Genomic DNA, 26,460 nt, shown 5'->3' on the forward strand with positions numbered 1-26,460 from the left:
ATATGTATTCATATTTAAAAATGTAAATATATTTATTATAATAAATACATAAATATTTATAAATTTTTTTCAATTATGAACTACATGGATCATCTCAGTTAAATACCTGGCTGGAGATGACCTGAAAAAAATGATAGTGCGGCTTTCAGAGCTAAGATGAACTTTACTGCAGGACACAATGAATTTGTATTTACACAGATTCGTTTTCTTTCGTATTTCTAGAACCTCAACCTACTGGCTCACTCGCATCCAGTCTTTTCTCTACTGCAACGAGAACGGCCTCCTGGGCAGCTTTTCGGAAGAGACGCACTCGTGCACGTGCCCCAACGACCAGGTGGTCTGCACGGCCTTCCTGCCCTGCACGGTGGGCGACGCCTCGGCCTGCCTGACCTGCGCCCCGGACAACCGCACCCGCTGCGGCGCCTGCAACACCGGCTACATGCTCAGCCAGGGGCTCTGCAAGCCTGAGGTCGCCGAGGCCACGGATCACTACATCGGCTTTGAGACCGACCTGCAAGACCTCGAGATGAAATACCTGCTGCAGAAAACAGACCGACGACTCGAAGTCCATGCCATTTTTATCAGCAACGACATGCGCCTCAACAGCTGGTTTGACCCCTCCTGGCGGAAGCGCATGCTCCTCACCTTGAAGAGCAACAAGTACAAGTCAAGTCTAGTCCACATGATCTTGGGGCTCTCTTTACAGATTTGCTTAACTAAAAACAGCACCTTGGAGCCAGTGCTGGCTGTTTATGTCAATCCCTTCGGAGGCAGCCACTCTGAGAGCTGGTTTATGCCTGTGAATGAAAACAGCTTTCCAGACTGGGAGCGGACTAAGCTGGACCTCCCCCTGCAGTGTTACAACTGGTCGCTGACTCTGGGCAACAAATGGAAGACGTTTTTCGAGACCGTCCACATCTACCTGAGGAGTCGCATCAAGTCCAGTGGCCCCAATGGCAATGAGAGCATTTACTACGAACCTCTGGAATTTATTGACCCTTCCCGGAACCTGGGCTATATGAAAATCAATAACATTCAAGTGTTTGGCTACAGCATGCACTTTGACCCCGAAGCAATTCGGGACCTGATTTTGCAGCTGGACTACCCCTATACTCAGGGATCCCAGGACTCAGCACTTTTGCAACTTCTAGAGATAAGAGACCGTGTAAATAAACTCTCCCCACCTGGTCAGCGTCGTCTAGATCTTTTCTCTTGCTTGCTTCGTCATAGACTCAAGCTGTCTACTAGTGAGGTGGTGAGGATCCAGTCTGCCCTGCAGGCATTTAATGCCAAATTGCCAAACACAGTGGATTATGACACGACCAAATTATGTAGTTAACCGTAAATGTCAAGCACAACCCAAAATCTTGAAGGAGTTTTTACAGTGCTTTTGTGGAACAGTCTATGTTTGGAAGAGTACATTTAAATTGTCTTTTCAATATCTGTCTTATATCAGTCAATAACATTGGATGGCAATTTACACACGTGAACTTGCTGACAATGAATATATTATACTGCGGTTTTGGTTTATGAATGAAATAAATACTGACACCAGTCTAGAAGACATTCTACTTTTTACAATAAATTTCATTTGTAATTTTATATGTTCCGTGGCAATGCTTTTGTGCATTACATCCTCTAGAGGGAACATAAGAAGATACCAATAAAATTTTGTAGCTGAACAGTTATTAAAAAGAAGTGCTGTGGGATTCCTTTTTTCCATGAAATGAGTTCTATTTTGATATAGCTTGTTAGAACCTGGGGAAAATTCACTAAGATGTTTTAAATGGAAACATTTGAAGGTCCCTTTCAATAGTCTTTAAGGAAAACTCAACTAGGTTGAATGCTTGGTATTCAGTTGTATTTTTATGGTTAACAGCAAAATGGCATTGGTATATTATTATCATCTGTACTTATAAACCATTCCTAGAGACACTATCATTATCAAAATAAACAGATAAACTATTTCCCAACTAAATACCAGACCATTTCAGCAAACATACAGAAAAGCCAATGTGATTATAAGCACATTTTGGAGAAAGAAAACCCTTAATTTCCTTAGCAACTCGCTTTGTCAGTCTCTTTCTACATTCTAATAACCAATAATCAGCATACTCTGCACAATCATTTTCTTTTCAAGTACAGAAAACCTAGTTATTCCAGCACGTTACCAATGTCAATAAAATAGCATTTCTAGAATTCACAAATTGTAATGTGTTGGTATAAAAGAAATGATGAAATAACTAATTCAAATGTAAATAGACATTTTTTTTCTCTCAGAGAAACTCGTATCACTAAAACATGTTTTGAAGAGCAAACTGTTTCAGTATAAAACTAATTTTAGTTCACATTTTTGGTTTGAAATTTGAGTTCCCGTATTACCCATGGTGTAATTCTAGATATATAATTAGTCCTTTTTTTCTATGAATTTAAGTGGATGCATCTGTAAATGTGGTTATGATATTTATCACTCAGCTCTTATTTAAATATTTCATAAACATTTCTTGTAGTTTAAACAAATGCATTGTCCAGCCCGGGTTTCCTGTTGAGGTCATGAAGTCATTTCTCAGGACACAGAGAAAGGAACTCATGACATAAATGTAAAGAATAAGACTGATGACAAAAACATTACACAGACATTCTGGATTCTTGAGCTGTTTGTTTTCCATTCCAAAGCATTTTAAGAACAAGTAGACAGTTCAGACAACAAATACGTATTCAATTTACCATAAGCAAGGCATTGTTTTTCCACCCAGTATCTGAGTAGCTGATTTTCTTCTTTTATTCACCTGATATTTTTTTTCCTTTCTGCTCTTGTAAGTAATTCAATAGAAAATATATACAATTATTAAACACCATCTTTCTGGTATCATAGCAGATGTTTACTTTATTTAATTCTGACAACAATACTAGGTTATGGATTATTATTCCCATTTTCTCGGTAAAAAAAAAAAAAAAGGAGGCTCAGGGTGGTTTTTCAAATTCCCTAAGATTATAAACCAAGAAGTTGAAAGACTGATTCCAACACAGACTTTTCTGAAATGAATCTGTCCTCTTTTTACGACACCGAGCTGTAAATGAACATCCTATTTCTGTGTTTAATCTCATTACATGCAAAGGCTTGTGAAACCAGAATCACTTATGAAATTAAGGTCTAAATCATTATGAAACATATACCTTCATAGTATACCTACACAATTAAATAAAACCAGAATTTATCATCTAAAATCAATCATCCACAGAATTACCAAGCTTATCAAATATAGACAATACATTTGCTGCAAAAGTCAGAATTGCCACTAGGACTTTTTCCAGAAGAGTCTTGGAGCCCCAGGAGTCTAGAGCCTCTGAGGCCCAGAAATGACCTCAGCAACACATATGGTGACCAATGGACTCTGGACACCAGTCATTCCCTGGAACTTAAGGAAGGTGTCAGCAATGTTGCTGCTTTTATTGCTCTGCTGGCTCTGTCCTGGCTGGCTTATGAGAGAGAAGATCCTACAGCCACAGGTAAGGAAGTACATAACTAGGCTTTTATCCTGGGACCTCTTGTGCCTGGCATATGTTGGCATAAAAGCCCCATTGGATAGGATCAAATTATCTTATTTCCAATTGTCTTACTATCACCGTCTGAGTCTTTTACATCTCTGAATTTGCTTTCCCTCTGAAAGTGGAGAAGTTCATGCCTTTTTCTGAATGTTGTGTCTAAGATAACATAATCCAATATAAATAAACATATGAAACAATTTCTAAAGTGCTATACAGATCTAAAGACTAAATGATCAGCACACATTTTATATTTCTGGTCCTCGTTTTTACCAGCTGTTAAGTAGTGTCTAATGAGCAATAGACAATAAAATCTAGTTTAATACAACATGTGTTTGCCAATGTATGGGAAAAAATGTAGCCCATAAACATTTCATTTTTCCTGAGATGGCCAATATGCAAACATTTTTGCTCATTATTGCTTTAGGAATTTGAGAATTTTTAATAAAAATAACATTACTGTCAAATCTTATTTAGAGCAAAAGGTTGAGAGATGTGTATGTAAAATCATATTTAAAATCATATTTAAAAGACAGGGCTTTTGATTTCTTTTTTGATATTCCTAATTCAGGTCTCTAAATTAGGAATTATTGATTTTGATAAATTCAATGAAACTTGAAATTCTGAAAATCAAAAATTTATGGAGAATACATTCTCTCCAGGAACATCTCTTACTACTTCAGCTATTTTAATTCCTTTAACCTGCCTTCTTATCCCTGGAATCTCAAGTTGATTTTTAACAAGTTAAATCAGCATTCGAATGATCACTGTTAGCTCAAAAAAAAAAAAATTGCTGCAATAGATGATGGTCTTCTCTATTAATTCTCTTTCTGTTTTTTATGATTCTTGTCAAAATATAAAGAAATATTTTGGAAGTAACCAGGACCATGCACTACCCTCTAATCATGTGTGTCCCTTTTTTGTAAATGAGCCTCTTTCTTTTGTTATGAAGCATATTGAAGATCTCTTCAGTTTGAACGGACCTAAAATTTATTCATTTGAAGAAAATAAACCATTTGCAACAATTTGAGAGCAAAATAAAACTATATATTGGCTAAAATGGGAAACAGAAATTTAACTGGAAGGAAAGTTGAAAGTTTTAGAAACCTGGTAGAAAATACAACTTTTAAATGATAAACTTGGCTTAAGATTTTAAGAAACTACATATAGTTCTCCCAAATCAATGTGACAATTGAAAAGAACATATTAAATAAATCAAGCTTAGAGAAACTATGATCAGAATCTCATTCTGATTTGGTGCCTGGATCATTTAATTAGAATAATAATCCTTTAGCAAAGTTGCATTTTCCCTGTGGTCATTAAGTACGGTATTTATAATTTGAAGCCACAGAGTCACAGATGTTAAGCTGGTGGTATCCTTAGGCAATAATAGTGCAACCAGCTGAATTATTAAACCCTGAGCGTTCACATTTTGCCATGTCCATTAGCTGTAGTACTATTTAACTGCTATTGACACTCCACTTTCCTCTTCCTTCTACATGATCAGATTTATATTTCTATCTCCAGGCTTTCCTAGAGGTAGAAATATAAATTATAATTCAATCACCCCATAATGTACCATATTTGGTAAATTCATCTTAGCTGGAAATTTTTACAATATCTGCATTTCATTTACGTGAAGGCAACATTAGCTATTTTAATGAACTATGAAGGGGTGATGAATCCGAATATCCATGTCAAATCACTTGATATCGAGATCATGCAGCCAAGGGTGGTAAGTTAGTACATATAAATCAAATTCAATCCAAAGCAAAAATTCACACTTGAAATTACCTCATTTGCTGGCAATCAGACTAATCATTTAATGGGAAGTACTATTTCATTCTGTGATTATACAGTATAACTACAGTATAACTACAGTATAACAACTGTACTACATATTACTTGATTAATTAAATATCTATACAGTACTTACCATGAGTAAAGCACTGTTCTGAAGGTATATAGAATACAAGGATTTCAAGGTAAGATAATGACCTTACCACAGGTTTCTAACTCATCTCTTCTCCAGCCAGCATTCTTATGGGCATAAAACAGTCCTGAAATGGTCTTCAAAAGTGCAAGAATGAATAAATAAGAAAAAATGAGTCCATAAAAGTTTTATAGCAATAATACAGAACATAACACTCAAAATGTCAACAGTAATACATTTAAAAAATTAATTATATACTGCAGAAAATTGAAATCAATGCCATCATTTTACACAGAAGTGTTTAAAGAGGTTTCTCCTACCTGCTTGATTTTGAAATACAGTTTTGTTTTCCCTTTTATAGTAACTTGGGCAGATTCTTTAAAATGTACCCATTCCAAATCATTAAAATGGAAAAAATAAGTAAAAGCTCCTCTATAGAGTGAATATACTCTACATTTATGTAGATTATATATCTAGTGTTTAACACATCTAGGATAATTAACATAAAAGCTATTATAAAAGAATAATAAATGTATAAAATGCTTCTAAATAAACCACCAGTGATGAGTTTGTAATGCAGCAGAGAGGCCTTTAATTTTTACAGCAAAAAATATGCTATTAGATCATTAGTTCTAATAGAGTTGGATATTTCTCTCACCATTTGTTGGAAATTCTCAATGCAAAAGAAGAAAGTGTAATATAAAGGGCAGAAGCTTAACTAGATGAATATAGGAAATAAATTTAATAAAATTATTACAAAGAAAAATTCAAAACTAAACTGATAGTTTGGAAAATACATGTAATGCTTTCAGAAGATTAGCTTAACAATGTAGAAGATGTAAACTCTATCCCAAAGTAATTTTTAAGTTTACTTCGAATTAAACAAGATCTTAATGGAATCTTTCGTTGTTATAAACATAAAAGGATAATTTAAAAATGTGTTTGGAGAAACAATGGTTGTGAACAAACAAATCAGTTTGCAAATAAGACCAATTAGTGGTCTTCCATCAACAGACATTAAAATGTATAAAATGGTGGAAAAAATGTAATATCCAAAAACATAATGTAGTAGGTGTGAAAATGGCATTTATGATAAAATTGTCATTTTAAATGGTTAAGGGGAAAGTCGTTCATACAGACTGGGGTATTTGACTTTCTATTTGGAATAGGGGATTCAATAATCAAATTTATATCTTAAAGCAAAAGCAAAGAACAAATTAAATTGTAGTGGCTTAGGGAGTTAACACTATCAACAAACAACAATATAGTTGTTCGCTCCCTCATGTTAGAAGGTTATTCCCTAGGACAGAGCTGTCCAATAGAAAGATAATTGAAGCCACGAATGTGAGTCCACGATGTAATTTCAAATTCTCTTGTAGCTATATTTTTTTTAAAGTAGAAGAAAAAAGGAGAAATATATTTTAACATATTTTAATTAAACCAATATATCTAAGATATTATAATTTAAATGTAATGAATATGAAACATTATCAATGAATATGAAACATTATTAAATATAATGTCAACATATTATTTTTTGGTACCAAGTCTTGGAAATCTACTATATACCTTACATTTACTCCCATGTCGGTTTAGACTAGCCACACTGCCAGGGCTCGGTCGTCACCCGTAGCCAATGGATAGTTTTGACAATGTGGCTCTAGAGTGTGACTCTTTGACTCTTCTTGTTTCATCTGAGCAGCCTCACCTATGAAGTGACTTTTTCTAGGTGGGAGACTATCCCGCCATCTTGATTCAACCGCGTTATCTGAATTTTGTAAGTTTTTGTTTATGCATGTTCATTATCTTTATTATCTGTTTAAATATTTTTAAGGCCTCTCCTGATGTTCTTACGCAGTGGTTAAGATCTGAACTAATTGGTTAGGAAGACTCCAACTGCTCATCCACCTCCGTCATCATCCTACCCACACTTCCTCCATTATCCCAAGGTTGATAACAGCCTCTGCTTTTCAATTTCTGCTTAATTTGGGGGCTCTGATGATTTCTCTTGCTTTCTTACTTGTTAGCTCTGCTTAGAAGGAGAGTTGAATAGTTGTTTAACTTGTCAGTTTTAAGTGTGTCTGAGGGAGCTTTTTTCTTTCAAATTGCTGAGTCCGCTGTATTGATGGAAGTCCATGATTTACCTTCTTCCTCTAATTCTTCTTGATATTTTTCCAATCTATCCTCCACCCGGTCACCAGAGTGAGTTTTTAAATTATAAACCTTTTAAAATGGAAATGTTATACATCTCTCTACAGAATAGGAATCTAACTCTTTAGTTGGCATGTAATTCCTTTCTTAATACAGCCCTTGGCTATTTCCCTATCCTCCTCTTCTAAAGTCTTTATTTCACACCAAACTATAATCTACCTACATAAAAGTGCTTTCAGTGCCAAGGTGGCATGCCCTTTCACGCCTCCAGACTTTTTCTTATGCAGCAGCCTGCCTTCTACCTGCAACATGCTTCCATCCTCCATCCTTGATTGCCTTCTAAAAAAGAAAATAATAGTGATTCTCATTCATGAGTCAGATGAAAGATTATCTCATGTTTGAATTTATTCGTCATCTTCTCATTAGTAAAATGGACCATACCCTTTATCATCCTAATCACCTCAAGGTAAAAATGATATTTTACTGTACTTAATTTTCTTTTCTGAGAAAGATTCACCCTGAGCTAACATCTGTGCCAATCTTCCTCTATTTTTTATGTGGGTCTCCGCCACAGCATGGCTGCCAATGAATGTTGTAGGTCCGCGCCTGAGAACTGAACCCAGGCTGCTGAAGCAGAGCATGCCAAACTTAACCACTAGGCCATGGGGCTGGCCCCTTACTGTACTTAATTTTTTATAGATCTATTAGATTGTAGATTCCTAGAAGGCAGAAACCATACATACTTATACTTTTTTTTTTTTGGTGCGAAAGATTGGCCCTGAGCTAGCATCTGTTGCCAATCTTCCTCTTTTTTTTTGCTTGAGGAAGACTGTCCCAGAGCTAACATCTGTACCAGTCTTCCTCTACTTTGTATATGGGACACCACCACAGCATGGCTTGATGAGCAGTATGCAGGTCCGCGCCTGGGATCCGAACCAGTGAACCCTGGGCTGCTGAAGTGGCGTGCACAAACTTAACCACTACACCACCAGGCCAGCCCCATATTCTCTTTTTAAACCTTTAATATATAGAGTTATTGACAAGCCTGAAGTCAAGGGTTCCAGTACCTAGTATACTTTATAAGTCCAATAACTGGTGGATTCTATAAAAATATTTCCTATTTGTAACTAGTTTAACCTTGTTATTTATAATGTATATTATAAATAAATATATATAATATATATATAATAGTAAATTTGAAATCACCACAGCTAAGAGTCAACACTATAAAATGGAATATTCTTTTTCTTCTTCTAAATTTAAACATCATCATTCAATCCTCTAAATAGTATTCACTGGTCATTATATCAGCAACATATGGCTGATTCTACCACAAGAGCTTGGTATTATTCACCTGAGACACTTCATCTTTTAATATTTAATAAAAGATGGTGATTTGAACATCTATTCCAAATATAAATTTAGATGTCCTTCCTTTAAGAGCCATCTATACTACCCAACACAAAAGGGAGGAGGATGGAAAATGAGTAACTCTCTCAAGGAATTCACGTCCTTAAATTTCATACAACAGATCTAATACATTTAATTTTTTAAATAAAATATTTTTGGTGGAAAACCACAATTACCATAATAGTTGTTTTATGATTAAGTATTATTTTATAGATCTTTTAAAGTAGGTGTTTGGTATTTGCCATTTCTCCTGGTGGACAATCCTTCTCCACTTAAGGCTACTAAAGTAAAAGACAGGCTATAGCATCAATACTTAAAAAAAACATAATAGCACTTTTGTATTTTTTTTAAATAATATTTAGCCATGCCAAATAATTTTCTGGATTTTCAGGCTCTCTAATATTTATATAATAATTATACATAGCTTCGACAAATATAAAAACATATCCTCCTTTAAAAGAAAACTTTTTAAACGTTAATGAAAAAATATACTTGTCATTTAAATGTAGAAGATTATAGTTGTAAGATATGTGAGATACATTAAAATACTTAAAAAGTGTTCTACTTATTACTTATGAAGAGGTATTGGATGTGTTACATGTATTGTTTCAATTATACTTATGAAAAGTCTATATGATCTTCCTGATTTGAAGAACTCTACCCTCTAGTGTATTATATTGCCTTGTTTCATTTGGTCAGAAAAATTCTGATAAGTAATAAGATAACTTATAGTAATAAGATAATTTATAAAATACATATACATTATGTCATGTGCATTACATAAAAATTCATTTTTATGTTCTCTGATCCACACAAACAACTTTGCCAGTCAGTTATCGTCTATGCTAAAATTACAAACAGTTTAATAAATGCTTCTTTCTAATAAAAATGTTCTCATTAATTTACATTGTACGTAATCATTATTTTCTTTTGAAATAGCGAAAACCTAGATCAGGTGTACTAATCACAAATACATTCAGTTTCACTAGGAAATGAAAATATATGAGGCAGAAGAATAGCGAGAAGTGGATTATAGAGTGATGCCTCACTGAATGAATTCAAATATTGTTTTGTTGTTATTATTTTATATTGGATTGGGTTTTAAAAAAAGAAAGATAGGGGAATAAACATACAACAAGTTTCTAGTATTCAGTTTGCCTCAGTATCATCTGTGATTTTTTTCTGGAAGTTTCTGTTATAAATTTTAATAGCATAAATTTAGTTTGAAATTATAAAATACTCACTTGCTTTTAATTTAAAAAATTCTAACATGTCTTCTTTACTCAAAATTTAATTCATTTTTTAAAAATTAATTTAGCTTAATATAGAGCATCAAGGCCCTAATGAGTATCACGTTCCAGATAATTGCTTACTATTTATTTTTTCTTGCATTTAAGTCATTCCATTTCTATCAATATTTAGTCAATCATTTATTCATTTATCAAATAAACGAATTTGCTAATTTGTGTCTGAGACTGGGCCAGATGCTGAGCATATAAAGGATTTTTAATGTGATCACTGCTCTTAAGGATCTCAGTATGGTAAAAAAAAATTAAGAAAAAGGCTTTTATTCTTTTACTGTTGTATCTGTAATGAAAGAGTTAGTAGAATTATACTAATAAAATTTAACCAGAATTTAGAAAATTTATTTTCTATGCTTTGCTTCCATCCTTTACTTTACACAATTCAACACTGGCTATAACAATCATCTAATTTCATGGAGAAAGCTGATGGAAACTGCTAAACTCCTTAAAAATAAAATCATGCAATATCCTCTCAATCAAATATGATGTAATTAAATTTTGTGTGTCAAATTAATAGGAAAATAATATGCAATGAAATAATGTGCTAAATATACAAAATAAAACATCACAATTTGACTTCAAAGTCATCATCCTCTCCATGCATTAAGAAAAAATTGCACTAACTGAAAATCGATGACTTTTTTTGAAGCTCTTATAGAACTGAGTTTGCATATCAAACCACAACCCCAAAATCTGGAGAAACAGGTGAATTTAGAGAATAAAAACCAAGATATACTTATCTGGAGCAGAAGCTACTGGAGCCATACACTGACGGGAACAACTAAATGGTTATTTTGATGAAATACTGGATGCTGAGTTTGGTCCAGCACAATGTTGAGAATCTCCTGGGGGCATTCTAGCCTCCCCCGCCAACTTTTGTGGATTTTACCTTTAAGAACCTCAACAGGTTATCATGAGGAAGATCAGAAAGAATGACCAATAGGTCTGACAGAGGGAGAGGAAGAGGAATCATTGTGAAGTATGCCTAGAGGTTTCTCTATAATAAAGGATTACTCTCTGGGGGAAAATCCTTTACCAATGCTTATCCCACTGGGTGGAAGGGGATTCTACTTATTCTAGTCCCCACTAGCATTCTTGTCTTATGGAAGGGGTGGCAGGGAAACTGTACTACTAGAGATAAACACTTGGTCACAGCCAAAGCTGAAGATCTGCTAAAAGACTATTTTTTAATAAAAAGATTATAGAATAGAATACTTCCCCTCCTTCCCCCATACCTTATCACCACATCAACAAGGCTCCAATATAATAACAGTGGATCAAGCTGAAACAGCTGCAACTTGCAGACTCTTTCTGAGACGGAATACTAGGGTAACAAAGTGAACAGGGGAGACAAAAACAAGGAAACTAGAGGAATTTGAAGCCTCTGGCATCTACAGCCACAGAAAACATTAAACTTAGCCCAACTACCAGCCACATTAACATTGCCAATCTCACTAAGGCATATTTCCCTCAGTTTCTATTATTTAATACAACATGTCTACATTTCAACAAAAAATTACAAGGCGTGCCAAAGAGAAAAAAGAAAAAAAAAGATATTGGAGTTTTTTGACAGGGAATTTGAAATAACTATGATTAATATGTTGAAGGCTCTAATTGAAAAAGTAGACCACGTGCAAGAATGTATTGGTAACATAAGCAGAGAGATAGAAATTCTAATAAAATATAAAAGGGAAATGGTTGAAAACAAAAACACCTTAATGGAAATGAAAAACATCATTGATGAGTTTATCGGTCTATTGTACCTGGTTGAGGAAAGAATCAAAGAATCCATGGACTTAAAGGCAAGTCAATAGATATTTTTCAAACTGAAAAGCAAAGGGGAAAAAAAAAAAGAAATAAAAATGCAACAGAATATCCAAGAACTGTTGTTATGGGCTGAATTGTGTACCTCCAAAATTTACCTCCAAAATTTATACATTTATATCCTAACCACCAGTACCTGAGAATGTGACTGTATTTGGAGATAGAGTCTTTAAAGAGGTAATTAAGTTATAAAGATTGTTAGTGTGGTGCCTAGCCCAATATAACTGGTGTCTAGGTTAGGACACAGACACAGAGTAAAGACTATGTGGAGACATGTGGAGAAGACAGCCATCTACTAGCCAAGGAGAGAGGCCTCAGAAGTAGTCAATCCTACGGTTACCTTGATCTCAGAGTTCTAGCCTCCAGAATTATGAGAAAATAAGTTTCTGTTCTTTAAGGCACCCAGTCTGTAATACTTTATTATGGCAGCCTTATCAAGCTAATATAAGTACCAAACAATTTGAAAAGCTATGACATATAGATAATCACAAAAACACAAAAGAGAACAAAAGAAATATTTGAAGTAATAAAGACAAAGAACTCATCAAAATCAATGACAGACACCAAACCACTGACCCAGGAATCTCAGAGAACACCAAATAAGATAAATATCAAAAATTCTGCACCTAGACATATCATATTTGAGCTGCAAAAAACCAAAGACAAAGAGAAAATCTTGAATGCAGACAGATGGGATAAAAACCTTAATTAAGGAGGAGTAAGGATAAGAATTAATCAGACTTCTAGTCTGCAGCCATGCAAGCAAGAAGAAAGAGGAGTAACTTGTATAAAGTTTTGAAAGAGAAGAAAACAGCTCAGAATTTTACATCCAGTTAAACTATCCCTCAAAAGTTTAGGAGGGAAAAAATCATTCTCAGACAAAAAGCAAACAAAACAAAACAAAACAAAAAAGAGAGAATTCATTACCAGCAAATTTGCCCTACAAAAAATTTTTTAAAAAGTTCTTCAAAGAGAAGGAAAATTATATGGGTCAGAAACTCTATGCGAAGAAAGGAAGAGCATTGACAAAGGAATAAATGAAGGTAAAATAATTTATTTTTCTTATTGTTAATTAATCTAAAAGATAACTTTAAAGTATTAAGAGCAACAATATGATAGGTAATTATAGCATATGTATAAATGAAGTAAATGACAACAACGTCATGAGAGATGAGAGGAAGATATTGGGATACTCTGTTACAAGGTACCTGAACTAACATAATGTTGTACAGTTTATTTAAAGTTGGAATTAAGATAGTTAAAAATGTATATTACAAACTCTAGAACAACCTCTAAAAAATATGCTTTGAAAACGGTATAACTGATACCTTAAAAAAAGGAGATAAAAGAGCAAAATAAAAATTCTCAATTAAAACCAGATAAGACAGAAATGGAGAAAAAAAAACAGAAACAAAGAAAAGTGCAATGAATATAAAATGATTAGAAATATAGTAGATGTTAATCCAAGGATATCAACAATCAATTTAAATGCAAATGGTCTAAATACACCAATTAAAAGTCAGATTGTCATGATAAATAAAAGACAACTTATCTGTAAGAAACCATTTTAAATATAAAAGTTCAGATAGCTTAAAAGTAAAGGAATGGAAAAAGATATTCCATCTAACACTAATTAAAAGAAAGCTAGAGTACCTATATTAATTGCTGATAAAACAGGTTTCAGAACAAGGAAAACTATCAGAGATAAAGATGAGCACTACATAATGAAAAAGTGGTCAGTTCTCCAAGAAGATGTAGCAAACCTTAATATGTATGCACTTAACAACAGAGCATCAAAATATGCAGGGCAAATATTGATAGAGCTGAAAGAATAAATAGACCAATCCACTATTATAGTTTGAGAAGTCAACACCCCTCTTTCAGTAATTAATAGATCAAGCAGACAGAAAATTAGTAAAGATATAGTTGACCTGAGCAGAACTATCAATCAAGTTGTTCTATCAACATTTATAGAATACTCCATCCAACAACAGTGGAATACATATTCTTATCATAATTAGATTGGGTCTATGTGTCTTTGGGAAAAGACCACAGAGTGTCATTTATCATATATAAAGGGTATATACTATCCACATGAGTTATCACTGTTGATGTTGGCCTTGATGACCTAGCTTAAATTGTGTTTCTCAGAGTTCTGCACTGTAAACATACTATTTTTTCATCTCGCCATATTGTACTCTTTGGAAGAAAGTCACTGTGTTCACCCCACACTAAAAGAATGGGTGATTATACTCTACCTCCTTGAAAGCATAAGAGCTACAAAAATGAATTGCAATTTCTGCATGGGAGATATGACTTTTCTCCCACATTTATTTACATCAGTAGGGAATTATGGATATTTATTTTATACTTCGGGTTATTACCTGACACTACTTTACTTATTTTGTGCTCAAATTTTCCAGCTTTTCCTAATGAAAGCTTCTCAAGTTGACTCCCAAGTCCCTTTGACATATCACTATCATGGTGGTTTTGTTTTTGTTTTTTGATCACTTCCTTACTCTCTGTCACTACCAGATGCTTCCAACTCACGCATATTTCTTAATCGAGTCCTAGAATCAGCCATTTCTCCAAGGAGATCTTGTTCCTCTTATTGGAGAATGGTATTAAGAAATCAAAATCCGGGCACTAGGTGTGCTCATTGCCACGGAGTTGTCATTGCTGCTAGGCCCTAGCAACTAACAGAGTAAAGATACATGGTTAATATTAAAAAGTCAATTCTTTTTTACGTACCAGCAATAAAAAAAAGTCTTTAGGTAAAAACTAAAGAAATAGGAGTAAAGTATAGACTTTAGTTAATAATAATGTTACAATATTTATTAATTATAACAAAGGTACCATGCTAATATAAGATGTTAATAATAGGGGAAATTGGGAGTGGGGTATAGGGGAACACGGTCCTATCTTCATAATTTTTCTGTAAATCTAAATATGTTCTAAATAAAAGCTGTTTTAGAAATCATAATCCTGTATGACATTCAGTGTATTACTAGAAATTTCATAATTACAAATCAGTTTCAAACTCTTAAATATTTCTCAACTCTTAAATAACATATCCTGGGACGTATTATTACAATACTTGTTCATTCCCTCAAATGCCTCTTCTCCTTTTGCCTAGGTGCAAAGCTTCCCAGTAGACTACTTCCTTGCCTCACTTGTAGGTAAGTGTGGCTCTGTGTCTAAATTCTCATTAATGAAGTGTGAATGGAAATCATATCAGCAACTCCCGTCTCACCTGCTTAAAAGAAACTTGACCTGGGCTCACTCTTACTTTCCTCTCTGCCTGTGAAGGGCCATGAACGGAACTACACAGAAAATCACATTTCAAGGATGGCAGAGCCCCTAACTGTTTCTGAAATGAATACTCTGAGCAGATACTACATACCTATCCTACACATTACATAAGAGAGAAGTAAATTTATCTCTTTTCTGAGACTTTCCATTTTAGGTCTTTTTAAAATTTTTTTCAGCTTTCTTTCTAATATAGTAATGTATCCTCTGCATTACTTTGTCTCCAATGCATCCTCCAGTTGAATGTCTAACTACACTAATATATTTTTATAGTATGGGCACAAAATTTACAATTTACAAACTATAGAAATGCTTCATTTATTCAGTAATTTAGTAGGAACTAAACAGTATTTTATAAGAATATTCTCCAGAAATGCAAAACTTATACCCCTTTATGGCCTCAAACTGTTTTACTGTAATTCTTTTGATGGAGATTTTTCTAAATTTCTTATACAAGCATACTAAGTACTCAAAATGACCATCAGTTACCTTATGCTGTTGTAATAACATAAAACATAGTGATTATTTTGGCACATACGCTTGTATTGCTCTATACTAAATGACTCTGTATTGCCATAATTTTTGTGTTTATGTCACTTTCACAAGCATCAGCCTATCATCTGGGTACCTAGCATCACATGTAATTGTTCTAACACTCTTTTTAAAAAATGCGTTACTCTTGGTTAAGGTGGTTACAGAAAGGAAGTTATGACACCAAAATGTGTCTGAATTAAGAGTACTTTTTCCAGGAGTAATTCGATGCACTCAGTGACTAGAAAACATGAGATTTTGTACCTCTGTAACATGTGGTTTGATTAGATATGATTTATACATATGAAATTAGAACCCCAGAGGACTACTACTAATCTACTTTTGCCTATTGTGAACCAAGGATTTTGGAAGAAATTTCTAATCTTTGGAAATATTTAACTAATATTAAATATTTCTAGATTGGGCCAGTCTCATTTTCTTAATGGCCATGACGACATGCATCTACCTAAAATTCAAGGATTTAAGTTTGTTTTTGTTCTGTTGATTCAGTTATTGAAACACATATTCATTTATCCAACAAAAAAGATACCAAGCACCGACCATGTGCCTGTTGTATTGCTACGTCTGGGGAACAAAACAATGGAGAATGTGGACACAGTGGTTGAGTTATTAGATACAGGTAATATCTATTGTTTCCTTTTTTTTTTTTTTTTTTTTTGGTGAGTCGATCAGCCCTGTGCTAACATCTGCCAATCCTCCTCTTTTTTTGCAGAGGAAGACTGGCCCTGGGCTAACATGCGTGCCCATCTTCCTCTACTTTATATGGGACGCTGCTACAGCATGGCTTGCCAAGCCGTGTGACGGTGCACGCCCAGGATCCAAACCAGCTAACCCTAGGCCGCCGCAGCGGAGCGTGCACACTTAACCACTTGTGCCACCGGGCCGGCCCGTTTCCTTCTTTTAATATTAGGATTCCTGTGTTTTAGCTGGCACTGGTTACCAGCAAGATGTTATATTCCTTAGCATTTCTTGCGACAAGTTGTGATCATATGGCCAAATTCTGGCAAATAAGAGGTGAAAAGAAGGAATGTGTGTTGTGGTTATTCTCTCAGGGCCAGCTGCATAATTTGCAAGGTTCAATGCAAAATAAAAAACAAGGACTTTGTTAAAAATTATTAAGAATTTCAAGGTGGTCACAGGAGAGCATTAAACCAAGCATGGAGCCCTTCTAAGTGCCGGGTCCTTGGAATCTGCGTAGGTGGCACATCTGTGAAGCAGACCCTGCAAGCTCTTAATAGGAACATGGTTGAATAGTGCTTGTACTTTTATCCCTTCCTTGCTTCTGAAATACAAAAATTATGTCAGGATCTGGAAGAGTCATGGATCCAAGATAAAAGCCCTGTGATGAGATTGAAACAGCTACCCATTATCCCTGGACTAACTACCTATTTCTTCATTATTATGTGAGATCGAAATAGAAATCTTATGTAAGCTATTAGAATTTTTAGTCTTTTCACTATAGCACAATGCCAAATGCCAAAGTTACATACACACATTTTCAAAAGGCAACCTTGTGAATTTGATTCTATGTTATTTCAATACCCACACAATTGAATTTTCATTACCATTATGTTAAATTTCTAGAGATATAAATTAAAGTTGAATTGGTAAACTGGTAGAAAGTTATTTATTTAAGTCATCCTAAATTGCCTTTAATATAGTTGAGCATATGCTCATTGTACCCTGCTTTATAAAGACATGTTTCTTTGATATTTGATTTCATTTAATGAATCATTAATTTTATTAATTAATGTTGATGTCAGTTATGTCAAACTGTTGATACATATAAAATTTACATAATGTTTCCACTTGAGCTGACTTCATTACTCTCATTATCATCAATATCAGAAGTTATACTGAATACACAGTTTATTCTAGGCAATTGTGAATAAACTAGGTGCATGGGGGTAACATAAGGCATTGTCATCCCCTTTAAGAATGGTAAAATCAAAATTGTGTGACAGAGAACATACATTCTTTCTTATCTACTCATATAGATATGTGGATGGATATATAGATGATAGATAGGTGGATAAATGGATAGCAATACAGTGTAAAAATATATGGAAAAGAGCAAAGTTTTAATGTAGTAGTATATTTTTTAAGAATAAGATCCTTTCTTCTAACTGAAACCTATGTACAAATTACAATACAAGTACAAATTATCCAAAGAATACGAATTAAATTGATCTCTATGTTCTGGTTGAAATCAGATTGAAATATCATGTGGGAAGCTATGTCCCGGTCCTTCAACAGCACCAATGACCTCTTTGATGGCATCAGACTGATTTCTGTGAACTCTTAAGAATGTAAACATACAGCATAAAAACTATTATTTTAATAATACATCCAAGTCAGGAACTCTAATTTTTTTGTGCCAAGCATTTTGTTGCAATGGGAAATTCACTTAACTCCTCTGGGACCTGGGTTCCTCACATATAAAGTTACATCTACTTGTGCTATAAATTCTCTTTCAATTTTAAAATTTCTATGACTTCATGTACAAAATAGAACTCTCTTTGGGTGAGAGACATTGGAAAATATCAACGGGGATGATAGCTGTTAGCTGAGACCTGAAATGTGAGTAAGACCTTAATAAATTAAGAGAGTATGAGAGGACATTCCAGGTAAAGCAAATGACGTATAATTTGAGAATTCGAATGCATGTCCCGGTAACAAGGAATATATGTGTTTATCATTGCTTGAAAGTTTAATTTTCACTTTTGATCCAAACACTTTGATTCTGGAAGAGTAAACATTTTTTTAAACATTGCTAAACACAGCGATTTACTCAGTTGTTCAGAGAGATTTAAAAATTAATGCCGCTTTCCATTGGCAAGGATTCCTGTACACAGTCAGATATATTTGGCATTTGCGGTAACACAGCCACAATTCCAACAGAGCAGTTGTTAAAACCATGATGTCTATTATCCCATGATGACTGAAGGATGAGATGGAGTAGAAAGAAAACACAATGAATGATTTATTAGGTTAAGTCTCTTTGTACAATAAATTAAATGCCTGAAAATTTGTGTCAGTCATGTTGACTACAGGGATTCCAGCAAAGTATATCTAAAATTCAGAGATGAGATATCTTTAAAAAAGACGAATCATTAAAGTCAACGCATGACAGATTCAACTGTCTATTCAGAATTTTGCTTTTAAAAAAAGTTTATCAAAATAGATCAATGTACAGTCACGCATCGCTTAACAGCAGAAATATGTCCTGAGGAATACAACATTAGGTGATTTCGTGTTGTGTGAACATCGTAGAGTGTGCTTACACAAACCTGGATGGTATGGCCTACTACACACCTAGGTTATATGGTACTAATCTCAAGGGACCAGTGTCCTGTATGCGTTCTGTCATTGACCGAAACGTCGTTATGCGGCACACAACTATAAAAGAAGGCTGTAACTTTGTCAGTTGCATTGCCATTTACAAAAGGAAGAATGTCTCAACAAAGTTAGGTTGCCTGTATGGATTCTAAACAAAGGGGAGCCCATGAATAGTAATTCATTTATAGTTCTCCAATACTATCCAGAGGCATGCATGCCTTGATCAGTCTATTTCCTGTTTTAAATATTTGTTTTCTATGTTAAAACTTCTGAAGCGTGTCACTCTCAATAGGCAGCATTAACATGGTAATACTTATTTCTCTTTTAGTTTTCCAAAACTAGCAGTTTTTTATTGCTATAGACTGAATGTTCATGTCCTCCCAAACTCATATGTTGAAACCTAATATCCAATGTGATGGTATTTGGAGGTGTGACCCTTGGAAGGTGATTAGGTCATGAGGGTGGAACGTTCATGAATGGGATTAATGCCCTTATAAGAGAGGACCTAGAGAGCACCCTCATGCCTTGTACCATGTGAGGACACAGGAGAAGACAATCTTCTATGCACTAGTGTGCAGACTCTCATTAGACACTGAGTCTGCCTACACCTTGATCTTGGACTTCCCAGCCTCCAGATCTGTAAGAAATAAATGTTTCTTGTTTAATCCACCCAGTCTGTGGTATTTTTGTTATAACAATCTGAACGGACGAAGACATTTATAAACTTGGTAAAACTTCTTAAAATCACTGGTGTCTTAAAAATCATAAATTTAGCTTATGCCTGAATATGGAGTACTTTAGTGCCTCTTGCTTATTTATTAACAAACATTTTAAAGAACTAAGTGCCTGACACAGTTGTAAGTATTATACAAATATCAACCCATTTAATTCACAGAGCAACCCAGTGAAGTCTATTTTTATCACTGCTTTACAGATTGAATATGCCAAGGCACAGAAAGGTGAAATAATTTCCCAAGGTTACACAACTGATAAATAATAGAACCAGGATTTAAATGGAAGCATTTTAGTTCCAGACTCTATGGTTTTAAGAACTATACTTTTAATTTCTTTAAAAAATTGCAATATGATATTGTCATAAGCATTTATACATATTCTTTTTAGTAACCTCATTCATGGTCTCTCCGTATTTCAAGAAAACCTTAGAGACCACAAATGCCTCATGTTGTAATAATTTTAGTGATTTTTTTTTTTTGCTGGAAAAGATTTGGCCTGAGCTAATATCTGTAGTCAGTCTTCCTCTCTCTCTTTTTTTAATTTATTATTTTATTTTATGTGTTTCCTCCCCAAAGCCCTGGTATATAGTTGTATATGTTCTAGTAGTAAGTCCTTCTAGTTCTTCTCTGTGAACCGCCGCCACAGCATGGCTACTGACAGAGAAGTGGTGTGGTTCCATGCCTGGGAACTGAACCCAGGCTGCCGATCAGAGCACACTGAACTTTAACCACTAGGCCATCAGAGCTGGCTCTTTAGTGAATTTTTAAAGTGTATTAATTATCCATTCACTTCAATTACTTCATTTGTTGAAGTTGTGTTTTTTAAAATGATAATTGAGTATTTATACATGGTAGTTGAAAACCCTGGAAATTAATTTTCCTTTAGCCGTATGCAAATTACTGCATACTTAATAGCATAACAAAATTTCTTGCTCAGATACTAACCATATCCCTTGGGTCCTTAATTTCTTTGTCTCCCAGCTCTTTTTTACTCAGTCAGAATCATTCATTCGATGGCTTTTATTTGTCTGTTTGCATTCAAAGCACAACCCATATTCATATGAAGTTAGTAACTGCATTATTTTCCTGTGGCTGTTGTAACAAATTACCCCAAACTGAGTGGCTTAAAACAATTTAAATTTATTTTCTCACATTTCTGGAGGGTAGAAGTAAGTAATCAGTATTCCTGGGCTGAAACCAAGGTGCCTGCAGGGCCATACTCCCTGCAGAAGCTCTTGGAGAGAATTCATTCCTTGTCACTTCCAGGTTTTGGTGGCTGCTGGCATTTTTAGCTCCTGGAAACCTCACTCCAATATCTGACTCTGACTTCACATTGTCTTCTCCTCTGTGTGTGCAGTCAGATCTCCCTCTGCTCCTCTCTGAGAAGGACACACATGATTCCATTTATTCTCACCAGGATGAGCTAGGATAATCTCATCCTCTCAAAATTCTTAATTTAATTACATCTTTAAAATCCCATTTTCAAAGTAAAGTAACATTTATAGGAGTTGAGAGTTGACATCTTTGTAAGCTTTTATTTAACCTACTGTAATAACATAGAGGAAGTTGCTAGAGAATTAATTCGTGGTTTTCTCATAAACTGAAAGGAGGTTCTATGAACATAAGTTTAATGCCTAAGCGTCTCTTACACATATCCAAAATTACAGTATTCAAATAAGGTTAGGATTATGGCTGCTAGACTAATTTTTAAATGTCTAGACAGATAAAATATATATGTGAATGTGAGTGACTTCTATTTTTAATCATTTAATTCTAAATTATCCAGTTATTCATTTATTCAATCAACTTTTTTTTATTGTGGTAAAAAAACACGTAACATTAAATTTACCCGCTTAACTATTTTTAAGTGTACAGTTCAATAGTGTTAAGTATACACATTGTTGTGCAACAGATCTCTGGAACTTTTTCACCTTGCCAAGGTAGAACTCTATACCTATTAAACACCAATTTCTCTTCCCCGCTACCTCCAGCCCTTTCTGTTTCTATAATTTTAACTACTATAGATTCTTCATATGAGTGGAATTATGCAGTATTTGTCCTTCTGTAACTGACATTTCACTTAGCATAATGTCCTTGAGGTTCATTCATGTAGCGTGTAACGGGATTTCTTTCCTTTTTTAAGGCTGCATAATATTCTATTGCCTGTATATGCCATATTTTATTTTGTTTCATCTTGAAGGATTCTCTGTAGCAGTTTCTGTAGAGCGGGTCTAGTGGTGATGATTTCCCTCCTGCCGTTTTCAAGATTCTCTCTTTGTGACTTTGGACAGATTGATTATGATGTGTCTCAGTGTAGATCTCTTTGAGTTTATCCTTGTTGGATTTCATTGAGCTTCTTGACTTTGTGTGTCCATTTCCTTTCTAAGGTTTGGGAACTTTTGGACCATTATTTCTTTAAATAGGCTCTCTGCCCTTTTGTGTCTTTCTTCTTCTGAGACTCTAATAATATGTATGCTATTCCCTTTGATGGTGTCTCATAGGTCCCTCCGGTGTTCTTTACTTTTCTTCATTCCTGATTTTCACTCCTCTGACTCAATAATTTCACATGTCCTGTCTTTGAGTTCACTTATTATTTCTTCTGCTCAGTCAATTTTGCCCTTGAACCCTCCAGTGAATATTTCAATCCAATTATTTTATTGTTCAGCACTGGAATTTCTGTTGATTCTTCTTCATAGTTTCTATCTTTGTTGGTATTTTTATTTTGTCCGTGCATTGTTTTCCTGATTTGTTTTAGATGTATGTCTGTGCTTGTAGTTCATGGAGCTTCCTTATGATGGTTATTTTGAATTCTTTGTCTAGTTATTCATATATCTCTGTTTCTTTAGGATTGGTTTCTGGAGATTTAATTTGCTCTTTTTATTGTGCTATGTTTCCCCATTTGTTTGTATGCTTTGTAATCTGTTGTTGAGACGTGGGAATTTAAAAGAAAAAAAAAAAACAGCCACTTCTTGCAGTCTTTATGGTCTAGTTTGGTACAGGGTGGACCTTCACCAATCACCCTGGCTAAAATTTCTGGAGACCTCTCAAGCCTTTTCTGAGGATGCATCTTCTCTGGGCTTGTGCATGTAATCTCATAGTTGAAGAGGTTTGTCTCTTTCTGCTCAGGTGTACGTCTATGGTACGCAGCCTCTCTGGTACTGTAAGGAGCCACGGTCCTAGAGCTTCCCTGAGTGTCCTGTCTGTAGTACTGCAAACACTCTGGTGCTGGACTAAACCGTGGTGAAGTCCTTTGTTCTCAGTGGCCTCCAAGCTGGTGCCCTTTTCTGTCAGCATTTAAATTGAGGCAAGACAGAAACCAGCTCTCATGCAGCCTCCCAAATAAATAGAACATTAGATGTATATTCCACTTCTCTCTTTCTTTCCCCAGGAGGAAGTTGGGAATTGGGAATTTTCTCCTGATTGCACTGCACTGTGCAAGGGGTAGGTGCTTTGCCAGTAAATGGCATAAATTTTCCTACTAAATTCAATGCCAATCATCTCGGTTATGCCTCACTTGGGGTGCAAGAACCTCTTAACTGGTTTCTGGATTTCTCTTAAGTCAATTGTTCCACGTATGGGTGTTAAGTAGTATTCTCCATGGGGAGGGAGGATGTGGGGCTCTTATTCCACCATGCTCATGTCATTACCCCAATTTTTTTAAGTCTATACATATCAGGTTGTAATTAAATTTGGTGACACAAGGGTGAAGTGACATAATTATAGCCCTCAAGTAGCCTAAAAACTAGTAAAAGAAATGGATATAAACTCAACCTGTAACACAGTTTAATCCCTGCAATGACAGATGCATAGATTTGATAAATAGTGGCATTATAAATGAAAAATGTAGAGTTTAATAATAAGGGCCTCATAGAAAAGAAAATACCTGACATGTGTCTTGAATGCTCAGAAATTTTCTAGTTGTATGAGTGGTAAAGAGAACAGGAAACAGCATATGAAAAGGAACATAGGCATCAAGTTACATTTGACATTCTAAAAAAGTAATTCATGTGGGCAAGTGTAGTGAAATTAGTCTGAATACATAAATGTGGTCTAGTTTTAAGCAGAGAAATAAAATAATTAAACTCATCTTTTATTAGTCAAGAAGAATAGACAATAGGGAAGATATTAGATTTAGAAAGATCAAGAAGGGAAGCAGAGGAGAGGTTAAAAAGATAAGAGTTGATGGGATTGGGTAATTTATTCTAAGTTAATGATGAGGAATAGAGACTTTAGATTTAATTCTAAGTTTCTATATTGGACTATCTGATCAAAAGTGATATATATCATCAACAGTACAGGAAATATGGCAGTAGGAGTAAGTTTGGCAAAAGGATAAGGAGTTTATTTTTAGGCATATTGAAGTTAAAATTCCTGGGAAATTTGCAAGTGAAATTATCTAGGGGGCATCTTGATGAATAGATCTTTAGTTCAGCCTGGGTTGGAAATACGTGATCGATGTCATCTTTATGTGAGTAGTAAAAGAGCCAAAGGGATGGACAAAATATTACAGAATGAGTGTGCATCATCAGAAATGTATCACAGATGGACCTCTGAACAAATGCATACAAGAAGAGAGGCTGGGAGAGGGAAGAAAGAAGTGGTAACAAATAATTTGAAAAATGGAAAAACCTGGTTTCTTCCTACAAACTAATAGATAAAAGGAGAAGATACTCATAGAGTCGTAGGCCATGGATAGCAGCTAGGACAAAGATTGTCATACTTAATGACCTTAGCTATCGAAATTCCATAGTATAATCTGATGGAAGGGTGCTCTTACTTATTTAAGGAGAGGATAGAAGATGAGATAGTAAAGGTTAGAATGCATAATATCTCTCTAAGAAGCTTGGCTATGTTCTCTGGGCTAGAAGTCTGTCTATAATTGCCTTCTAGTATCTTCACATGGGCTGTCAGAGATGCCCAATGCAGTCTGCAGATGCTTTGAAATACATTCCTGAGGAGTACAGACTAGAGCAGGACATAGAATAAAGCATCTATGAGTGTCTGCACGTCTTCCAGTATAAGTCAACTCATATTACTGCTATCTCCACTTTGCGCCAATGTTAATGCCTTTCCTGGTCTTAGGCTTCCCTGCCGCAGCCTCCCTGCCTCTCAGCCTTTTGGGAAAACACTGAAAATAGAGTACAAAGAGGAAAGTTTAGCTCTTAAGGACGCCTTAGGAGGGAGTGGGGTGGACCCCATATGCAGAAGTGGGATCAGGATAAAATTGCTATTGTAAAGTTATACTTTAGCCTGGAAAGCCCCGGTCGTGTACTTAACGCTGAAATAAGGAACTAGTAAAAGGAATGAGGGTACATGAAGAAGAAAAAGGAACTGGAGAGATTGGTGGAGGTGAGACTGTAAACATAAACATTGCCAATTTAATTACAGACAGCAACAAGATTTTGAAACGAAAAATAATAAAATTAGGAGTCTCAAGAAAATCATCTAAAAATATAAGTGGACATATATGGAAATATCCTGAATGATCCTGAGAAGGACAAAAGTTTTGATCCACAATCAATGTTGTTAAAAGGCAGGTTGGATTTGGGAGAATCATTTTATTATTACTAAAGTATTTTTGGTGATTCTTGATTTAGTTATGAATGTAACAAGCTTCAGGCCATCCTAACAAAATTCTTTTCCATTGAAATGAACAGACTGCGTGTAAGAGAGAAAAGTTTTAAAGACACAAAAAGAATTAAGAAGGGCTTGAATCATATTTGTTCCTAGTCAAATTTTGATATGATATACATCAATAATTTGGTACAATATCAGGATATCCAAGAATTTCTAAATGAATAAAATTTTCATGACAGTATATTTTCAAAAGGATTCCATCTGGGGCCAAAAAGATTGAATTTGTTTTCCCAGAGGCATTATACATATGTCTCTGTCTTCACAAAATCTAGTGAAAACTCCAAATTCCCCAATAGGATTGTATGTCATCTTCAAATAAGACGTGGAAATGAAAAATATTTTTATATTGCTTGCTTAGGAAGTTTCTGTTTCCAAGTTTACCTGTTTCTAAATTCCTACTAAATAACTCTGTAAAAAGGAATGACAGACAGTAGACTGCCTATTTTCATTTGATACATATTGATTATTATTTTTTAAGCCAAGCAAAATGTTATACCATCAAATAGAGGGGCATTTATTGACAACTTTAAATTGATTTTTACATAAAATCATAGGACCAAAACATATTCATAACTCTAACTACAGATAAAAAAGAATTCCTCTTGTTATCTTTTTTATAATCTTGTAATAGCCAATACTTCCTATAAAAGCTTGAAATATGTGTAAGGGAGCTACTTTTTGACCATATTCAGTTAAAAAATATTTAAAGAATCAGCGTGGA

General features: G+C 34.7%; 1 protein-coding gene across 1 annotated transcript in view; it reads left to right on the top strand.

Moving 5' to 3' along the window:
• Positions 1-1,671, top strand: part of BRINP3 (BMP/retinoic acid inducible neural specific 3) — a 394,713-nt gene extending 393,042 nt beyond the window's left edge. The window contains exon 8 of the mRNA XM_087424242.1: positions 223-1,671. Within this exon, the coding sequence (XP_087280368.1) occupies positions 223-1,339 (1,117 nt within the window). The 3' untranslated portion in view covers positions 1,340-1,671. The remainder of the gene's footprint in view (positions 1-222) is intronic.
• The last annotated feature ends 24,789 nt before the right edge of the window (positions 1,672-26,460 follow it).

This window comes from Ceratotherium simum, chromosome 36 (assembly GCF_057802395.1).
Source record: "Ceratotherium simum simum isolate JZ-2026a chromosome 36, ASM5780239v1, whole genome shotgun sequence".
NCBI classification, from domain to species: domain Eukaryota; kingdom Metazoa; phylum Chordata; class Mammalia; order Perissodactyla; family Rhinocerotidae; genus Ceratotherium; species Ceratotherium simum.